Here is a 21,212-nt window from a genome sequence, read left to right on the forward strand (position 1 = left end):
TCTTTTTGAGTGGAGGTATTAACATATTCTCAACTAAGTATTTAAAAGTTTGAATTGGAAGTCAGAATATTTATGTAGAAGACTGATAATTTTGACTGTGAAACTAATTCACAAAGACTTCAAGGCATTAAGGAGAAATGCGTAGCTTGAAGTGTTTATACACTGAGTCTAACTAGATACTCAATTTGCTTTCTTCTATTATCATATTTGATAAAAATAGCAAGTAATGGATTATCGGAAATAAAATAAATTGCACTGTCTTTTTCTGGATTTAGAGTGGCATTGTTTTGTTGGGTTTTTTCTTACAAAATTTATGGATTTGACTTTATTAGGAAATCGAAGTGGACACAAGTGGTGCAGTTGTTATATATGAAGACTTTACAAGAGATGCTTATGATCTTGGATACCAGACTTTTGGAGGTAAGTCAGTTTGCTTTGTCAGGTCAGGTATTGTAGGTGTTGTATTTGTGTGACTTTGAGTGAATAGACTTAGTAAGCCTGTATGTATGACCTCTAATAGTTATTGAGTAGCATGACTTTTTTTTTTTTAAGAGTTTATAAATTTAGGCCATGGAGAAGGTGATTGTTTGTAGAAGCTATCCATCACTTGTTTTGTTCTTTACATGCTTATTGTCTCTCTGCTTCCTGAGCATCTCTGTATGTTGTTGTTTGACTTGTTTTAATTTCTGTGAAATTAATGTAAATGGTCTTATATACTTACTGCCATTCCATTGCTTAAATGTCGTTTATCCCACCAGTTCCTCACCCATATCCTATTATTTATCCCACTAGCTGATCAACCTCACCCTTAAATCCTAGGTGAGTCACTTTCATAGAAGTGGATTTAGTTAACTCAGAGAGCTGCTCTCAAGAACACGGGCTCTATTTCATGTGCAGTCTTAATGAAACAGGTTAATTATTAGTTTACATAAAATCAGTTAAAGTGTATATTAACCGTAGTGATTTCAAACACACACAGAAAGAAATCCAGTGTTAAGGCTGAAACTATTTTTAGTCCCCTTTCCCTTGTGTGCTGCCCTATTGCGTATGTAGTCTAATCTGATGGTAAGGAGTGCTGGAAATTTGCAGCCAACTGATCAGAGTTTCTTTTCTTAGAGTTTCAAAATCTTTTTGATAGGAGATTTTCAGATTTTCTCCTCTCTGGATCAGAGTAATTTTTGAAACTCTTTGTTACAAAATGAGAAACCTTGGGGTAATCAGGACTGAAGTGTAAGCTGTTAGTAGCAATGTTTTCAGTACTCAGTGACACTTCTAGACCCACAGAGCTTTTTGCAAGTCTTTTTTTGGGTTTTTTGTTTGTTTGTTTTTTTTCCATAATGCTGCTCTAGTTCCTTTCTGTTGCTGTTTGGATGGAGGCAGATTACATGGAGGCTGACCTCTCTCCTAAGGTTGAACTGCAAAAGAAAACTAAGTGATCCTCTTTGTCCTGCTCTAAAACTACGCACTGAATAATATTCTAATTGTTTCCCTTTGTCCATAGGCTTTTAAAGCAGACATAGGAAAGGCAAACATAAGTACGCTTATGCAAAAAGTCAATGTCCTTAGAAGTTTTTAGTGTTGCAAAACTAGTTTCTAGTCATTTATTTGTTTGCACTCTTACATGCCAGGTGATAATTTAATGAAATTCTTCTTTAAAGGTTTGGTTGGGTTTTTGTTGTGTGGTGTGGGTGGTTTTTGGTTTTTGATGTGTGTTCCCCCTCCCCGTCCTAGCTGGTTCTTCCTTCAGTGCTTTATTCCTTCAGCTGAAAATCTTTGGAACATTTTCTTGTGAAATCAAGTGAATTCTAGTGGGGAAAAATAATAAAGTTGTTGAAGTTCAGGTTGGGTACAATACCTTAATGAAACACTGCCTTGTCTCCTTTATGAGGACCTTTGCTTTTACTTTTGGAAACTGCCTTCTCAGCAGAAGAGAGTGGCTTTAGATAGTTTCTTTTTATGTAAGGGGATTGTAGCAACAGTTCTCTAAAACCATGGAGAGTTCTAAATAATGTGTTTCTTCCCATACACCCCAGTACCCTTTCCTGGTCACTTAATTGAAGAAGCCTTTAATAACTAGGCATAACAGGGTAGGGTTTGCTTTAACTCTGAATTTCCTTACTTTTGTGAGTGTAATCTAGAGTGTAACCCCTAAACTACTAAGTTTGCATTGTTGGAAGCAAATGTTTAAATTGGTTGTCTTTACAGGAGGAAGACAAAGCCAAACTTCTGTGGTGTTTAAATAAGCCTTTGAACCACTTTGGTATAGGGTCTTTCTCTGCATTTTGAGGTGCTTGTGGAGGAGACAGGGAAGACAGATACTTTTACTGCGTTTCTTTTTTTTTTTTTTTATGTTAAGATGGCAAAGGAGAAGTTAAAAGTGAAGAAGAAGAAAAGCGGCGAATTGAAGCCAGAAGAGAGAAGCAAAGGCGTAGAAGGGAAAAAAACAGTGAAAAATACGGTGATGGATACAGGTTTGTGCTATAACTTCTTCTGTCTTGTGTGCAATGTTTTAGTTCCCCTTTATCCTTCTGTCTGAATATGTCTTCTTTCCTGAAAGACCCTTTGGACTGATTTTAGGAAAATAAAATGTAATAAAGAAATGACCAAACCCCCTCCCCCTCACTGTCCCCCCAGGCTGAAACCAACTAACCCAAACAAACAAAAAAACCTCAAAACAAAACCCAGCACCCAAATCCTGTGGTTTAGAAGGCTGGATGTTTCACTGAACTTCTGCTGTATCAGACAGTAGACTATTTCCTAACACTTTCTCCCCCACAAGTGCATCAGCGCACACCTGAGAAGCAGCTTAGAATGGTTCTGCTGTTGAAGTATATATTTCAGCTAAATAAATATTCATGCTGACATAATAAGCTGTTAGAAATTGACTTTATTCTGGTTTTATGTGTATGGTGAGCTATTTTGTAGCAAAAATAAGTAGATAGTTCTGTAACTTTTTTTAGTCTTGCCACAGCCAAGCGGGCTAATGGCCAGCACTGTACAAAACTGTTCTATGTCAGTGCAGTATATGATCATAGCATTAATGCCTTTTCCTCATTGTACTGGGGAGGCCATATTTCCTTGTAAAGATTATATAGTTTTTGTATGGCAAAGGAACTTTAAATGAATCCTTTTGACTATTTGTAGTTAGGAAATCGTGGACTGGCTTGACTATGAGAATACTGCAGAAGGTGACAAAAACTAGAGAGCTGTGATAGATACACTCACAAAATAACGTGGCTTTTAAATGGCTAGCTTCTGATTTCAGCAGTTTTCATCTTCTGCATAGATAATTCATTACTCTGAGACTGGCCTGATTTATATTTGGTTCTTGTAGCAGTTACCCCTCATAATGGTAAAATACTGGAATTTTTTTCTTTTTTTCTTTTTCACTTAGGCTTCTTTAAAGAATGCTTTTCCCATTCCTTTTCTGATTAGCTTTGTCAAGTCCTCATAGTTTTGAGGAGAGAGGGAAGGACGTTTTTTTAATGGTAATATTATTTAATGTATTTCTCTTGATAGAATGGCATTTACTTGCTCATTTTGCAAATTTCGAACATTTGAAGAAAAAGAAATTGAGTCACATCTGGAGAGTGCAGCTCACCAGGAAACATTGGATCATATCCAGAAGCAAACCAAATTCGACAAAGTAGTGATGGAATTTCTTCACGTAAGACAACTGTTCCTTGATTTATATAATACTTTTACATTACAATGTAGTTACAATTTACTGTTTATCTTCAAAATATGCTTAAGTTATTATGGTTATTCCTTTTGCAGGTGACTTTTGACACAGCACATGTTACTAAAAGTTGAAGCAAATTCAGAGTTTGTAAAATAGTGTTACTTTTACAATTAGTGCCTTAAGAAGTAACAGCAATTGCTATTTGTTACAGAGCTATTCTGAGTAATATTTTTAAGTATAGGTGCCTGTTGGAATATAAATAATCGTACATCAAATGTGTTACAATTTTTTTTTCTGATTCTCTGTAGGAGTGTATGGTGAATAAATTCAAGAAGACAGCTATGCGTAAGCAACAGACAAGTAACCAAACGGAAAATGCTCAAGCTGCTGAAAAAGATATAATGGAAGGTAAGTAATCCTTTTTATGTGAAAGTGCATACTGTGGAGCTCTGCTTGTCCTTTTCTCCTTTCATTCTTCTTTGAATTTGATAAAATGTTTGGAATAAAATGATTAGTTTTCAGACCTTTTCTGTATCTGGTTGGGATTCCTTGCTTCATTTCTGATATAATGTGGAATGTAAGAACAGTGGGAGATAGATAGCAAACCTTATTAATCTTGGCTATCCAGGTAGCCTTGTCAGAAAGTAAAATAACATTGTGCTAGGTACTTGACAAACAGAATTATGTGGGCTTTGCCACAGTCTTATTCAGTATAATGCATGAGGAGCAGCAACAGGTGGATGCAGATAGATCGAAAGAGAGGATGTAATAAAGCGGTAAGGTGATAATCATCAAATATGATGGTAAGGATCTGGATAATGTAAGGAATAGTTGCTGTGGTTTTGAGGGACACTGACAAAAGGAGGAGTTTGAGCACTTTCTTGGCTACCCAAGATGCATCTTGGCCTGAATTTTTTTTTTCCCCTTGGCTGCCCTAGAGACAGTTTTCTAGAGCATTTTCTGTGTCCCTGCCTTGCTGTGCCATATCCTTCCACTTTATCCTTTGCTTGAGGACTTTCAAAAGATGTGCTAGAGCCAGACGGGACATCTTTTGAGTACCTTTACTTTAGGCAGTAACTGTATTTGAATATTACCTTACTTCGAATTTAAATGCTAAAAGCCACTTAAAAATGGATATAGCCAACATCTTAACAATCTCCCAAATTCTTTTTGTGTACTTAAGTACTGGAGGACCCGTTTGTCTTTATGATCAGAATGTTCTGTTGGTAAACTAATACGTAAATTTGCAAGAGAAATTGGATTCATGTGCTGCTTCTGGTGGTGAGGGGCGGCAAGGGAATAAATGAGTTATTCTTATGAGGGGTAAGGTAAATCCAGCTGCTTTGGTGAAGCTGTTTGTTTCTTGGATCAAAATGTGTATTATTAAGGATATTAGTTATTGTTGATTTTAAACAGATGACATTTTTGTACATTAAATAGTTCAATTTGATTGTTGTACCATTTTTATTTCCCTCTATTTAGGCAGGTAGGTGTTCATATATGATAACCTTAGGCAGCAAACATAATTGACTGGGTCTCATATATAGTCTGTGGAGAGAAGGAGGTGGAATATCCAAGTGAAAAACATCCTCCTTCAACATTGCCTTCAGAGAGCCTAATATTGATGCCTGAATTTGGGTGAATATTCCCCTGTGGTTCCGTTTGACATGTTTAACAACTGAGAGCTCTAATTTTCCAGTATAAAACAACCAATCCTGTCTTCCACTTTGCTAGAATAACCCATTTTGTGTTAATCACTTGTTGTATCTTCTTTGGCAGGGGTTACTGCTGATGACCATATGATGAAAGTTGAGACTGTTCACTGCAGTGCTTGCAGTGTGTATGTTCCCGCATTACACAGTTCTGTTCAGCAGCACTTAAAATCTCCTGATCACACAAAAGGAAAACAAGTAAGATATGACATATTATTTAAAAAAAAAAAAAAAAAAAAAAAGCAAGCATAATCTAATAATAGGTGAGAAGTGCTATGGTACTTTGTGCAAGTAATTTCTAAGTTCTTGTTGGTATTGTTCTCTAGAAAGCTGGAATGTCCTTGTTACGCTTTGTGAACATAGTGTCTCATGAAGTGGCCAGTGCTTAAGCACCCCCAGTTAATGAAATGTTGGTATGCTTAATAGCTGACAGTAGTAAGTTCTGAGAAGGTTGCTAGGAATGGATTTTTTATTTTATTGGAGGTTTTTTTTACTGCCATTAAGTGTTGGAAAGGTTTTGTTATTCATATTGCAAAACGTATACATATGTTTCCAGCAAGATAATAAACCTCTTTTTTGCTTGGCTATTATCTTTTTAATTTGAAGAAAAGTGAGAGCAGTTAAGGATTAGTAGTAGTATGGAATTGGTCCCTGTTACAATTTATAATGATACACTTTTAAGGTTGGTAGAAGGGTTGAAAGAGTAGCATGAGTGGAAAAAATCACAGTTGTCATAGTAAGCAAGATTGCCTAAGTACTGTTTTAGAATGGTTTGGGTTGGAAGGCACCTTTAAAGGTCATCTAGTTCAACCCCCCTGCAATGAGCAGGGACATCTTCAACAATATGTTAGGCTGTGATGGAAAAGCATGTATGTTATCTGTAGATGAGAACAGGTAACCGTGGTTGTAGACAGGTGTGTGGTTGTAGTTCATTATATAAGCAAGATGTGAATGTGTCTTTTGATAAAGCTAAAGCAACAAACTATAAACACTACCGAACTTAATTGAGCTTATTGTGTGGTTTGGACTTAAATGCTAATGATGAGCATTTTGTGCTGCAATACGTTCATTGTTTTCCTTACAGAAACTGACGATGAATTCAAATTTGTGTGACAATTGGAATTAGGTGTATGATAATTATTCACTATGAAATTTGTTTCGTAGGCCTACAGAGAACAAATAAAAAGGGAGAGTGTTCTTACTGCCACCAGTATCTTGAATAATCCTATAGTCAAGGCACGATACGAGCTGTATGTGAAGGTAAGATGCAAATCTGTAACGTTTGCTATACCACTATTTCCTCCATGCTGATGGAGTTTAACCTTAGTGCTCTGTCTTCTGTTTCTGTCTTCTAAGTAGCTTACAGATTAGTATACTTTTAACATATTTTGCCAGTCTTGGGTCATTGCCTCAGATAACTTTGCAGAGAAAATTACCGCCTTCGGATTTACCAGCTTTTGTTTTTTGTTTGCCATTTATGTGTATATCTAGTCAATTCTTAGTTAGATGCTCTTATTAAAAAAAAAAAAAATCAAGCTTTAGGAAAGCATCAACATTGTCTTTGACTCTATATGTAACACTAACTGTAGGGCACAGAACACTTTACAAATTAGTCAGTCTTTATGTTTAGAAGCAAAGGCTCCAGTAGCAGACAAAAAATGAAAGCTTACAACAGTTAGTTGTCATGGTCAGAGAATTTAAAAGGCATGGTAGCCTATGTTTCAGATACATGGCCTGAGAAACATATGTGAATTCATTTTAGCAAAATTTTTTTTTTTTTTTTCCCCTCTTTTGGGCCAGCAAAGTGACTTCTTCTGTAGTACCATTGGTTGTTTCTGGTAGTTACTTTTAATTGATTTATAATTTTGGCTGTGCCTAAACAATAGACTCTTTCAGACAAAGCAATACTGTGTTGCAGAAATATGACAAGGTATGAGCCAATGCAGAAGTTAATTGTGATTTAAAATGTCAAATTAGTCATGTCCTGCAAGATTATATATGGTCGGGTGTGTGAATCAGTTTCAGACAACTGTTCTGTATCTGTTAAGAAAAGGTAGCAAAGGACCAGATACTGCAGCTTGGAATATCTGCCTGTATTGCCAGCCATCTCTTCTGGTGTTCCTTATGGCCTGGTATGCGTGTGCGTTGTCCTGTACAGCCCCCTAGTGGGGGATTGGTAAAAGAGGGAATGGAAGTTTGCTGTTCATCAGTTGGAGTACTGGGGAAGGTAAAATTTGCAAGATTGTCTTCGCAAGGAGACCACTGACGTTTTCAGAATGCGTAGCACTGGTATTTCCTGCGGTTGATTGAGCTTAATACACTTTCAGCAGCACCTGCTCAGTGAGATATATCTGGCTTCTGGTTATGCAAATCCCTCTCATCTTTATCCAAATGTATAATCAACTGCAGACTGAAGTAGTCCAGTTTTATTATACAGCATGTGATGAATCGGAGCATGTGATGCACGCGTTTGGTGTCTGCAGTCTTCCAGGAGAGTGGGAAATCCTTCTTACAGCCCAAAATAGCTTGCTTTGCGATGACAGGCAGACTGGCTTGGGGAAACACCCCTTCCTACCCCCCAACCAAAAAACCCCAAACAAACAAAAAACCCAAACCCAACATTGTTTTAGAAAGTGTTGTCTATCCCACATATGCAGCATGGAAGGGGTACATTCAGAGCAGGGAAGGCCTGCAAGGCTGTTGCATAGATTTGTACCAAGTTCCAAAGGCAGCTCATCAACATCACAAATGGCTTTGACAAAAGGAGAACAAAATTGCAGGTCAGCAACTCCTGATTTGTATGCATCCCTATTGATATGGTTTGACATGAGCAAAAAAGATAAAAGATTTTTTTTTTTTCTTTCCTATTGCACAGCTGGATTTCTCTGTGTGCATTGGGAATTTTGTTCTTTTAAGGTGTGGCCTAGAAGAGGTGCATATCCCAAATAGAGTTGAATTAGGGAAAGCTCTTTCTCTCTTGAGGCCAGTACTGCCTTGTAGAACCACACCCTGCTGAGAGTAGTAGTCATCCACCCATTTACCACAACTGGTAATTTGGGACCCACCTTCCCTCATTGTGGTTTTGTGTGAAAAATTCTGTGTCAGCCGTTTTGATTGCCCCATGGAGCTGCTAAGTGACTGCTTGGAGGATGACAATGAAATGTAAATTGGGTTGATTGTCTGGCTGACACCTGGCAGCAGGTGATCATATAAGATATAAAACTTTCAAGGTTGCAGGCTCTGGCTAATGCTTGACTGAAAATGAGGGAGTGGATCATGACTTCTGGTCTAGAGTAAGCTATTGACAAGCAATAACAACTGCTGTTTTGCTTGGGACACCTTGGCCAATTCTTTTGAGTAAAATGCCATTCTGTGTGTGACTTATTCCTCTACCCAATGTTTAATGGAAAATCTCTTTTGCCCTTTGATTTAATCTTCTCTCCAACTAGAGACCGCTTCACAGTTTGTTTGCTGTATGTGCAGAAGGACAGAAAGCAAATAGATGCATCCATTTTAAACAAACTCACATCTTCAAATGTGTCGTTCTACAAACATTCAACTTCCATTTTTCTTTAACTACATGTTTCTAGTTTGCACTGTGAAAAGGAAAGCAGAAAGAAATTTTTTTGGCTGTAACCATTTTCAGATATTTTCATATTTAACCTTTTAATTATGAAGTCAGTTTTAGATTTTCAAATTTCACAGAAAATCTTCTTTTTAAGAAATAAGTGCAAACTTTGTAATATTTACTTGTATATGCTAAATAAGTATGCATACTTGAACTTGAATTTTTCAGCTAGTTCTATAAGCTTGGACACATCAGCTGTAGCAAAGGTGTAAAGGTTAAATCACCCCGGTAATTTTCACTGAGTTAAGCTATTTTTTTAATTTTTTTTTTTTAACATGGTAAAGGTGCCTGTGATGTCTACTGAAAATGAAAGGATCTATATGGAGTTAGCCTAAAATAATCCTTCATGTCTTGTGTGTGGGTTTTTTGGTTGTTTCAAACCATTTGCAATTAATGTCCCAGCTCCATGGAAGACAGCTTCAGTAAATTAGATGATGTGACTTTAGAAGAGCTCTTGGTGTTGTATAAAGGCTCTGATCTTCGTTACGCTTCTGGTCAGGGACTAGAGTTATGAATGGAAAGAAAAAAACAAAGGTCCAGATAGGGCTTGACAGCGGTCGTTAGTGCCACAGCTGATGCTGAGAGCAACAAGAATTATAATGGTGGAGAATAGCATTTCTTCAAGGTGGCCTTCTTAATTTACTAGTGCAGCTTCCTTGGATCTATTAGTATTGGAATAACTCTGTCATGTGTACTGTTCTTCCAGTCTTCTGCTGGACCCCACTGTTAGGACTATCATTTTCTGTATCATGTCTTCTGTCACAAAGTGCTGCTTCTGTTCCCTGTGCTGCTGCTGCTTTGGAGCTGGTGTCTGCAATGTTGGAAATTGCTCCATTCAGTTTCCAGAAAACTACTGTACCAGAACTGAGGTTTCCAACTGTCAAAACTTGCATGTGATCTTTATGATCCTGATGGTACTGGTGACCATCTTTTACACTATCTTCATGATTTTTTTTTCAATTCCTATACTTCAAAATCCAATTCAGTGCTTAAATTAACAGCATATTGTTTGCATCCTGTCCTTTGCATGCAAGGAACTCTTCCTCTTAATCTCATTTGATATCTTCATCATAGATATTTTAATCAAAGAACCTTGAAAGGATTGTTTCTTACCTTTTAAAGAGCCCTCTGTTTCCCCAGTGTTGGTCTTATGTGGTACCCTTTTGTGCTTCCAATGTACTCTTTGTATGCTTTTTTTAAAGTTCTTCATTTCTCCTTATTCTCCTACATCCATATTTTAAAGAGGAGGGGAGGGGGGGAAATCCACCACAACCCACCTGCAGGCCACTCTGAAACAATCATCTTAGAAGTTTTATGAACCTGTAGCAAGTCCCTTTATAATAAGTAGGAAAAAAAGACCATCGTGTTTCTCAAGCAAAAAGTTATCACTTGATGAAGTCACAAGTATCTAATTTTGGGCCATTTAGAACTTCTTAGACAGAATGATGTCTGTGATTAAAAGCTGCTTGGATGTTGCTCAAGAGAAGCATCATAGAAGTTGATGTTGTCTATCACTATGTCCCAGGACTGTTTGATCGTGTGTATTAGTGAAGGCATTCTAAAGTTTACCAGTTAGGTGGGCAGAGTTTGATATCTTTTTGGGTCAGGTTTTGAGACCTGTTATAAATAGATATATAGAGTGGTTTCTGGGGGCATTTGAATCCCAAAGCTTTGGTTGTAAATACCAGTTCACCAGTTCAGTCTTAAGCTTTCTCTGCAATTGAAATATTCTAGAGACAAGGAACCCAGAGAATGCATCTCTTGGGAATATACTACTTATCTGCTTGTGTTTTTATGCTCTGTAGGCATCATAAAGTCTTTCTGCAGCAGTGCAGTGGTGCGCCTGTGTTCCTGTTTTCTGTTTTGGTTTTTTTTTGTTGTTGTTGTGGTGTTTTTCTTTCTTTCTTTCTTTCTTTCTTTTTTTTTTTTTGTTGTTGTTTATTAAAGCCATCTGGGAAGATGTGTGGCTGTCAAAATCAACTAGCATCAAAATTGGCTCTGCCTGCTGTGCTGGATGCCTCCGATGCTACATCACTGGAAAAGAGCACAGTCGTTAGGATCTTCCCCTTGAGGGCAGTAACTTTTTCCTTAGTTTGAGAACTCGAAAAGTGCATTTTTCTCTGAAAAAACAGTTGGGGAAAGCAACTTAATTTTTTTTTTTTTGTTATTATTGTATAGAGATCTATTCAGCCAGAAGTAGTGTGCTGAATCCAGCTCTGCTAGGTTAGCCAGAAGCAACATACTGTCTGCACAGGAATGAAGTGTAATGGTTTTCTGTAGCTTGTCCCCAAGAGTCAGGGAGAGTCAGAAGCTGTCTGCAGGAGTGTGGAAGTGGTCCTTTTAGAAGCGCGTTCTTTAGCTACAGTTCATCGTTATGCCTAGCCTAGAGATGAGAGGATTTTAATCTTTCCTTTTGTATCAGACCTATAAAAGGGCTTCTGAGATCCTTGTGAATCATTTACAGAGAAAGGCCACCTTTTGTTTTCTTTTTCTCTCCATTAGGCCATATGAAACTTAATATACCTGTCTTCCCTCTGTAGTGTCTACTGATGAGCATGTATTTGAAGCTAACCAGGTGGAGTATTCTTAACTCAGTAATTAGCTTATTTCTGTCTGTCTTTGGAAATCCTTGTACCTGTACCCAAATGTGATTGAAAATATTTGGCTGAACCCAAGAAAAATGGCACTAGAGGCCTTGCAGTCAGGAGGTCTTTCGCACTTCTAGCCAAAAAGGAAAATAGATCGAGTACAATTTTGGGGAGTTGCCCTAATCCTTAGTGAATTAAGGTTTGGATGCTCGGCCTTTTTATTTCACAATGCTTTCCATTGATGTTGGAATTGAATTGGTTTCTGCACTCGCTCTTCCGTATTTTTTGTTTTCATGAAATGGTTTACTGAACTAATAAATATCTTTAGTATTTCAGTGTTGGACACTGTTACCTATTCAGTGAAATACTCCTTAGTATTCTGTAGCCCCATGGTGCTTGACAGTAACAGTGGGTCATCTAAAAGTGGCATGAGTTTTAACTCAGATGTGGGGTTTTCTTGTTTTCACAGGGCTCAGATAAGTTATGACACTAGCTTTCTAGTTACTTGACCCTTACCTATGAGAATCTACTTCTAAAAAAGCCACACTTAGTATCGTAAAGAAGTTTAAATACTACCTTATTCATGGTTTTTTTATGTGGCAGCTATGTCTTTGATTAGGCTATGAGTTGATTGGGCTCAACAGACACTACCATCTAAGTGCTGTAGGCTGGCCGTTACGAAGTGTGTGCATAAAATTATCCTGGGACTTGGAATAACGTGGTGTCAAAGAATTCTGCTTTCTTTGGGTTACTCTTTAAATCTGATTTTATGATTTTTCTTGATTTCAGAATAACAATGAAGCCAAGTTTTTGTGTAGTGGCATTTGCTACATGTTTTTATAGCTTTCTAATTTTTCAGTGATTTGTAGGCTACCTGGAAGACCCTACCTGAAAAATGTAACTGAAGTAAAAATATTTATATTTCTTTTTATGAGTAAGCAAAAAAGGACAAGGGGCCTAGAACTCAATTTTTCTTTTGGATCATCTTTCAAACAATATTCTTGAAATCCCAATCCTAGTGTAGTTAGTGATTGGTGTCATATGTTCAGATGAGACTTGCTGTGTCAGATGTTTGAACATGAAGGGAGCTTTAGCGAAGAAACTCCTAATACTTCATGTTGTTATTCTTTATTGATTATTCATAGTTCTTATATATCTGAAACAAGTGAAAACTGAGGTATGTCTTGTAGTGAATTATTTTATGAAATAAAGTGTGAAACTAGAATGCCAACGTACTTAAAATACTGTCTGAGAAATCTGCTTGATAATTTTCCTAGATCAGCAATGGAATGAATTTCAGGCTAGTCAATGTAATTAATTCTAGATTTCTTTTTCATTTGCTGAAGAGTTTGCCTTTTTGATAGAATTACTCAGAGTGAATAAAGACTGTAAATAAGGAAAAGCAGAATGAAAGTCTTCTGTTCAGATTTGGTTTTAATTGGGGAGAAAAAGGAAGCAGCTGTAGTTCTTAATAAAAACATATTGAAACTTAACCATGTAATTTTAATTTACTGAATGTTGAAGTTAAACAGAAGTTTGTGTGTAGCATACTTTGGCTTTCAATGCCATTTCTGCTTTCATTAAAACAGTTTATTGGAATCCCAGTTTCCAGTGTGCATAAAAATGAGGTGTTGCTAGTTTTAAATCAAATCTGTTTTGATTTTCTTGCAAAAAAAAAAACAAACCCACCTATTAAAAAGCTGTATAAAATACCATAGCATTTCTTAGTGGCCTCCCTTTTCATTCACTGAAATGATGAGTATTATTTTATTTTTTGTTTGAAGTAAATACCAAAGTGTTTGTTTTCAATCTTCTGCTTCAGGGTGAAAATCCTTTTGAAATTAATGACCAGGCTCAGGAGCAGCAGACGGAAGAAGAGGACAAAGCTGATGAGCCAGCTGAGGGTGAGGAAGAAGAGGAGGAAGAAGAGGAAGAAGAAACTGAAGAACAAACTGATTTCACTTTAGACCACACTGAAGATAACTAAGTGCAAGAAAATGAAAATATATTGGGGGGGGCAAAACAGCTTTTTATTTCTGCTCTAAAGTGGCTAAGACTTTTTAATAGTCTCAAATGAAGTTGTTGAAGATTCCCCACCGTATGCATGCATTCCATTCCCCGGAGAACTTGTTTATATAATTCCTCTGTGTTTCTGATTTTGTTTAAAATGAAATTAAGACTATTTTAGTTGAGCTTTTTATAGCAAACTGACTGTTAAAGCTGATTAAAACATTGTGTTGTATATTTTTTTAAGCATCCTATTTTTTTGATGTGTGTATTGAAAGTTGGATATAATAATAATTTTTGGTCTAATCAGTTGAAAAGAAAGGCGGGTCTGTGGGGTAAATATATTAAATGCTGTATGGCATAAGCTTATCATATTTACCTCTTAGTACAGAAAGAGTAACTTCAAAAATTGTGCTGTTGAGTGTGGCTGTTTTGGGGACTGCATTGCACTCTGTATAATAGAGTATGTGTTATAATATGCCTTGTAGCTTTTTGTGATAAGATGTACCAGTTTGTAGCAATAAAACACTTCAGAAATGTTACTGTTTAAAGTGTCTATAGTTAAGTATTTCAAGTATTTCCCCATGCTGACTACCAAATTGGTTTCAAATCAAATCTTGATTGATACTATGATTGCAATTATTTAAAATTTGTAGTTGCATCTTAGTGACTCATGTTATTTATTGCTGATTTTTGATGTGTTCAGACTCCACCTGCCAGGACAGATAAGCACTTTTGTCTTAATAGTGTGCCTAGGGGAAGCGTGCTTTCAGTATGTTTACATGCTGTGCACTGTAGTCTGTCTTAGAAAGTATATGTAAGTACACTTGTTTTTTTCCACAGTTCCTTCTAATCTAGCTTTTGACTAATGAGAACTGGAAGTGTCTGATTTAACTATTTCTAAGTACAGCTAAGTAATTTGCATCATTTTTCCCTAAATGTGGTAACTTAACAGAAGTAACTGTACAATCTCTTGTGGTAATTACGGGGAATTTTTTTCAAAATCTCATCATATATGTAATTTGTGCACCCTTCTGTTGGAGAACCTTTGTGTTAATTTGTAGCCATCACTGTATACAGGTGGTATAAGCAGAGAGTGGTCAGAGGTTAGATAGAATTAAAATATTTCTAACCTCAAATGTGAACCAATTGGCTTTTTCAGTGATCCACTGTAGAACTTGGGAAAGTGTGCAAGTATTATGGGGGAATACTTGATTTAGATATTAGGCCACCAGAAAGTCTAGTAGAAGTCAACTCTGAAGAATGCTGTGTATTGTAGTCATTTAGCTGTTGCCTTTTAGCATAACTTGGAGAATAGAAAATACAACATTGTGAGGAAAGAGAGAGGAAACTCAGTTTGGTGCATTCACCTCTTGTTTTCTATATGGCTTATATTTTTTGCATTTTAAAAAAACCAGCATGATGCAGATTTGATTGTTGTACCTGTAAGTGGGTTAGCTTGGAGCTAAAAATTAGCATGGGTTGGTTGAAAGATATGTTAAGCCTGCAGCTGGTTGAACAGTATCCCTTGGATATGTAAGCTTGAAATAACAAAGTACTCCCTACATCTCTAAACACTCATTCACCTATTCTCCATCTTAAGGCTAGGGTTAAGATTCATATTTGCATTACTTTTAAGGTGTAATCTCCCCTTCTGCCTTACAAGCTGGTCACTCAACTATTTGTGTTCTATTTGTAGATCTCTTGCCTTACAAGAGGAAGATGCTGATCTCTTCCCAGACAACTTAACAGGAACTGTATCAGTGTTCTAGAAACTGGCGAGAGCTTTAGCATGAGAACTTGTTTGCAGTAGTTAAGAGAACTGAGATGCTGCCCAAATTTCTGCAAGTGGTGGGTTTTTTGTCTTTGTCTATGGCTCCTTTACTAGTTGGAGAGAATTAAGTTGCTTCTAAGCGGCTAAGATAAGCCCTTCTACCTCAATATCAGTACGTTATTTCCATTCCATTTATGCAGTGTGATCTCAGGATCTTTGAACTCTAAGCATTCGTGACTTCACTGGTAATCTAAAATACATAATCGATGACTTCTGTATACTGACAACTGCTGATTATAATGGACAAAATTACCCTTTTCTGTAGGCTTAGAAGGAACTTTTAATGGAGTCCCCGGGTCCCTTTTGTAGCTAATGTTTCATCAAATTAATTTAATTTCCTACATCAATAACGAAATATGGAAATAATTTTAGAGGGAATGATGGCTGCCCATTCCAGATGACAGATTCCTGGTAAGCTGTGCTCCCCGCCCCCCCCCCCCCCCCCCCCAGTTATTCCAAACTCAGTGGAGACTGCATTTGTTTGTTTCAGAATCTCAGAAATAAAGTCCACAGTTTTAGGCAGTTCCGGATGAAGGCGCCTGCCAGAATATACAGGTATATTTATTTACACATCCCTCCTAAGAGACCTTTCCAGTTTCCTTTGCATTTACCAAAGAGCAGCTATGTGCTGTCAACTTCCTGACTGTTTGTAAGTGTTGGTTGCAGTAACATATGCCTTTTCCTATTTATAAAGAACCTTCTTGGAATGTTCACTACTTTGAGTGATATGGTTTATAAAACCGCAAACAATTTGGGAGCATAGTTGTATCCCCCATCCCTAAAGACCAGGTTAACTAAATGAAAGATCAGTGGAAAACTGGGCTTGAAATATAGTTGTTGATGGCTCACACTCTGGATGATGACTGGTTACTAATGGTGGTTCTTGAAGAGTCAGTTGATTAGGGAGAAGCAACTGGATGGAGTTTAGGCAGCTGGTGGATATAGGTCCTATCTATCCTGGAACCAATATTGAGAGGTTTGATAAGGAATTTTGTGGTGGTAAAAAGTGGCATCAGGTGATGTTAAGTATTTCAGGATGTTTAAAACCATCTGTTGGGGAATAAAAAGGCTGTCCTGTATTACAGGCAATATCTTTCTCTAATCCTGTTCCAGTGCATGAGCTGTAGAACTCTTTTTAGTGTCTTGAGTGGAATCAACAGAGAAGGTGTGGTACCTCTGATCTGAGTAGCCAAAACTGCATGGAATGTTTCAGGTGAGGATTTACTTTGCACAAGAATTGCAAGGATTTGACTTGCACGGTGTTACTAATGCTATTTTATTTCTGTTGGAAACACCTTGCTGCATGTTTAATCTTTTACAGGACATTGCTTAATGGTGTGTTAGTTCACAGTTGTGCTGAAGAAATAATACATGTAACTTGTTTCATGTTCTACCTCCCTCTTTCTGGAGCTAGAACTTAAATCTTTTTGCTCTGAGAAATGTTGAAAAAATATTCTGTGGTTTTTTGGTTTTTTTTGTTTCATTTGTTTAGAGTTGAACTTGCAAGGTATCAGTGCAGTACAGTACAGTACAAAGAAATATGAGCACTAATCCTTGCAACTTACACATACTGATTAATTACCATATGTGTGTGTTCTTATGTGTACTGCAGCCCAAATGCACTAGGCTTTTAAAATACAGTTATTTTTTGCTACACGGTGTAATTGTAGAACAATTAGTATCACATCCATGTAATATTTCGCTTGTTTTCATGCTACGTAAAGGATTGAAATCTTGAAATGAGCCTGTAGCTTCTCTTGCTTTGGCTTTTCCTGTACAGCTTACAGTTAAGAATGAATCAAATCAGTTTTCAGCTTGCTGAAATATTAACTATACACTTTCTTGCTGTCTTCTGCCAACAGACTTCTAAAAAAAAAAAAAAAAAAGTTTTTCTTTAAATGCCAATCTAATCTTCCAATATTTTTCAGATGCTGGAATGCCTCCTGCTCTTTTTAGGCAGCACTGAAATAGAGGATCCAGAGCTTTTCTTCAATTGGTTTTATCCTCCCACTAAATGACGTCCTCACCCACTCAGTTTTTAGGATTGTAGGGAGAAACTTTATTGTAAGGAATGCCCATAATCATCAGAGAGTTGGGTCTGTCCTAGATGCTTCCTCTCAACTTAAAGCAAGGAAAGGCTTGGTAAGTCCCACATATTCATGGGTCTAAAGCCTGCAATGAAGTCCCTCAAACCATTTGAGAGGATTGAAATTTTACATCGGGTTTGTTAGGAATGAAGGTTTGTTCTGAGTTAAGTATAAAAATATATCATCTGTTCAATTTGTTTTTAAGTTCATTTCTAAAATTGTCCTAAGTTTTTAGGCTTACAGTATTGTACTTGCTTTTAAAATAACTCTAACTGTACTAAGTCCTGCAGCTCAATTCAGCTGTCTTTAAACGGATTTGACTGGTTTTTAAATACAGCTAGCCAATGAATAAACCTTTCTGTATAAATAAAAATGTGTATAAACTGAAGTCCAACATCTAAAACAAAAGAGCTTCTGATCTTATTCTACAAATCTAAGCTTTCCTCATCCCATCCTTTGGTACTTCAAAGCTGATGCCCACAGGAAAAGGAATAAATACCTAGAGGGTGAACTGGAACATCAAAATCTGCTGAGGCAAAAACATAAAAGCGAATGTTTTTTAACAAGACCCCAAGACCCCCTACTATCTTGTGGTTCTGATTTAAAACAAAGTTCTGCCTGTATGCAGAAGCGTGGTTATTTTTCCCTTTTTTTTTCTTTTTTTTTTTTTTTTTTTTCAGGATTGAAGAATACCAAGTGTTAGGGGAGAACAAGGAATAAATAACCTGCTTGCCTTTGTGGTCCCCTGCAGGTCAAACATTTGAGTCTTCACACCAAATATGCCTGTTCTTTTTATGGAGACTTGCCATCTTCACTCGTCTTTACCCCATATATCTTCCTTGTGGACTCTAGAACATGTGCATTCCAAACTGTTTCTGTGTTTGTAGGGTTCTCTCTATACCCAAAGCTGTGAAGGTAAGTCAAGAATGTTGGGATCTTTTGTGGGGTACCAAAAAAGAATAGATAATATGGTGGCAGGAGGAATGCATATATTGTGAATGAGCACAACCTACTGCATATTTAAGTGAATATTTGTCAAAGATTGTTAAGAGTAGAACAGCTGTATGGACTTAAGAAAAGAGCCACAAGTGTCGATGTGCTGCACTTAAACAAGAGTATCTTGGTCAAGGTACAATCCTTTTCAATCTTCTTACTTCAGAAAAGTCATAAGATAGATGTCCTTCATCACCAGCTAATAACACTGTGGTCCAGGTCCTTTTTATTTTCTTTTTGTTATCAGTCTGTAAGGTTGCTGTATCATTAAACCATCAATTGGTGAGGTTCCTTCAAGAGTACCTGTAAATCAGTCTTCCTCTTTTCACACTGAGGTGACTTGAAACATGTTGGAGCCTGTTTGAATTTCCCAGGACATAGCTAAGAGAAGCATGTAGCTACTACACATGTGGCCCTGGACAATTTACAGTTGCCTTAAGATCTAAATGTTCTTTATATTGTCTGAATATTTTACTCTGTGTCAAAGGCATCCATCTGGAAGCTAATTACTGTGAGGGTGGGGACTGTGATGGCAGATCAGCAATTTGTTTAGCATGCAGTCACTGTTTGCCTGGAGTACAGTGGCATACTCTATTAAGGCTATAGATTTATAAGGCTGGAGAGGATCACTGTTGTGTAGCCATCCTAGCTATTGTCAGCTGTGTTTTGCTTGCTGATCAAATGTCTTTTCATTGGGCTAGAATATGTATTTTAGAAAGAGGACTTATTTTAACTGTTATTATTCAGACAAGGGTGAATCTTATGCAATCTCTACCGCATTTTATTTTAAAAGCCTAAAACTGATTTTATTGGTATTGTGTGGGGCTCCATATGGTATTGCCTTGTTTTTCAGCCTTTGTGTCTATCGCTGTAACTTTTTGTTTCCTTTAGTGATAAATAACACACTTGTTAAGCACCACAGAGAACAACTTAAAAAGGGGGGGGGGGGGGGGGGGGGGGAGGAACAATCCTATTGACTGCTAAGCAATCTGTGATGCTACGTGGGCATCTCCTTCCTCAAAAGACAGGTGAAACTATAAACAGTTATGAGACCTGAGTTCTCTGGCAGACTCAACCATAGGTTTCCCACCATGTGTGTCTTTTATGTGTTTTCCTTTGGAAAAAGTGAATAGTCAGTTCAGGTGGTGTGAGGCTAAGTCAGTGATCAAGAAGTGCAGTTGACTCTGGAAGGAAAGAGCTTTCCAATTTAATTATTGGTAGTAGTGACTACCAAGTGTTCAATATTGGACAGATGTAGTTGCCTTCCTTAGCTGTGAAGGTTTGTCTCATAATGAGCGTGGTGCCCTTCCCAGAAGGAGGGATACTTTGTCTTGTGTTGTGCTAGTTTTCTGTGTGGAAATGTACAGAATGTGAGGTGGGGTCAAGCCGGGCTGAAGGTCTTGCTGGTTTACTCCTTAGAGCTTCTCGTCTGGTCCTATTCTGCATAGGTATCATGGGGGCTACTGGAGTTATTGGGATGCAATAATCTCTATGGCCTGTCCTTCTTCTAGCTCTGCAGACATCTGCTGAGTGTCTAGAACATATCGGCAGATTTTGTATTTCTTCCTGGGTTTCCTTAGGACTATGTATAGGAATTAGGGTCAGGTCAGGTTGCAGGCCAATGTTGTAGCAGTTCCTAGTGAAAAGACTACACAGGATCTCTAGAGTGTCCCAGTGCCGAATCTGACTGGTCCACGCTCTTGGTAAAAAAATGATTGTTGTGTGAAATAGGTACATGTAAAGGATGTTAGCCTTCCTGCTTGTGTGCCCAGTCCTTAAATACGTTATAAATGTTTTTCAGTGAAGGGTTTATTTCTGCCACTGAAATTCCTTTGCACCTTTTGAAGACTGTCAATAGCATGATGTTAAATAATGTCATAAGTGTTTTTTATGTACAGCAATTACGATTTTAAAAATACACCTCATTCCATCTACTGCTTATCTGAAGGTAAAACCTTCTGTAGGCTGTACTGTTACAGTGTGCGGCAGTCCTAATGCTGGAGTTCTCAACCCACCGTGTACCAAGGGGTTAACTTGTTTCCATCACTGGGGATTTGAATTGCTCGTCAGTGCTGAGGTCACTGTCACTGTTAAATGACAGATGTCTTTCTGAAAATCCCTTGCATCTTTCCTTGTGATGTAAAGTTCAGTGACTGCAATAACAGGGTGTTGTTCTCTAATAACTGTTAAATTTATTCTTTAGAGAATTTACAAAGATGTCCTATTGCTCTGGGAGAGCTCCCTTGATGCCAAACTCTGCATTTTCTTTTTGCATAATGCCTACAGATTTAGAGCCACTGTACTCCCAGTTGTATAGCTTCTGTATCCCTGGTTCAGTGCTGCTGAAATACTCGTAAATCTCCTTTCTTCTAGTGGCTTTGTGCAGCAGCTGGGGTATGACAATAAGGTCCCTGATCTATAATTCCAGACAGCCCCTGAGGGTGAACAGATCGACCAATCCTCATCCCCAACGTAAGCCCGGGGAACTTGCTGTCCCTGGGAGGTAGTCATCTAATGCTTTCTATTTGTATTCTGCTTGAAACTCTTCTTGATGCTGGACTGTTGTTCACTTAGAGAATTATCCAGTGCACAGTATATAAACTCCCACTAGAGATTGAATGCATGTAAATAAAGCATGCCTTAAGTCTAGCATAATGTAACTTTAAGTGAGAAGAAATAGA

General features: G+C 37.5%; 1 protein-coding gene across 2 annotated transcripts in view; it reads left to right on the top strand.

Annotated features, from left to right (window-relative positions):
- The window catches only part of ZNF326 (zinc finger protein 326), a 29,316-nt gene extending 14,875 nt beyond the window's left edge, over positions 1–14,441 (top strand). The window contains exons 6-12 of one of the 2 annotated variants that reach the window (XM_082314282.1): positions 333–420; positions 2,357–2,471; positions 3,520–3,667; positions 3,991–4,090; positions 5,462–5,592; positions 6,559–6,654; positions 13,433–14,441. In XM_082314282.1, coding sequence (XP_082170408.1) covers positions 333–420; positions 2,357–2,471; positions 3,520–3,667; positions 3,991–4,090; positions 5,462–5,592; positions 6,559–6,654; positions 13,433–13,597 — 843 coding nt within the window. In that variant the 3' untranslated portion in view covers positions 13,598–14,441. The remainder of the gene's footprint in view (positions 1–332; positions 421–2,356; positions 2,472–3,519; positions 3,668–3,990; positions 4,091–5,461; positions 5,593–6,558; positions 6,655–13,432) is intronic. The other variant, XM_082314281.1, reaches the window with a different exon arrangement.
- Positions 14,442–21,212: the final 6,771 nt, after the last annotated feature.

This window comes from Platalea leucorodia, assembly GCF_965183815.1.
Source record: "Platalea leucorodia genome assembly, chromosome: 5".
Classification (NCBI taxonomy): Eukaryota; Metazoa; Chordata; class Aves; order Pelecaniformes; family Threskiornithidae; genus Platalea; species Platalea leucorodia.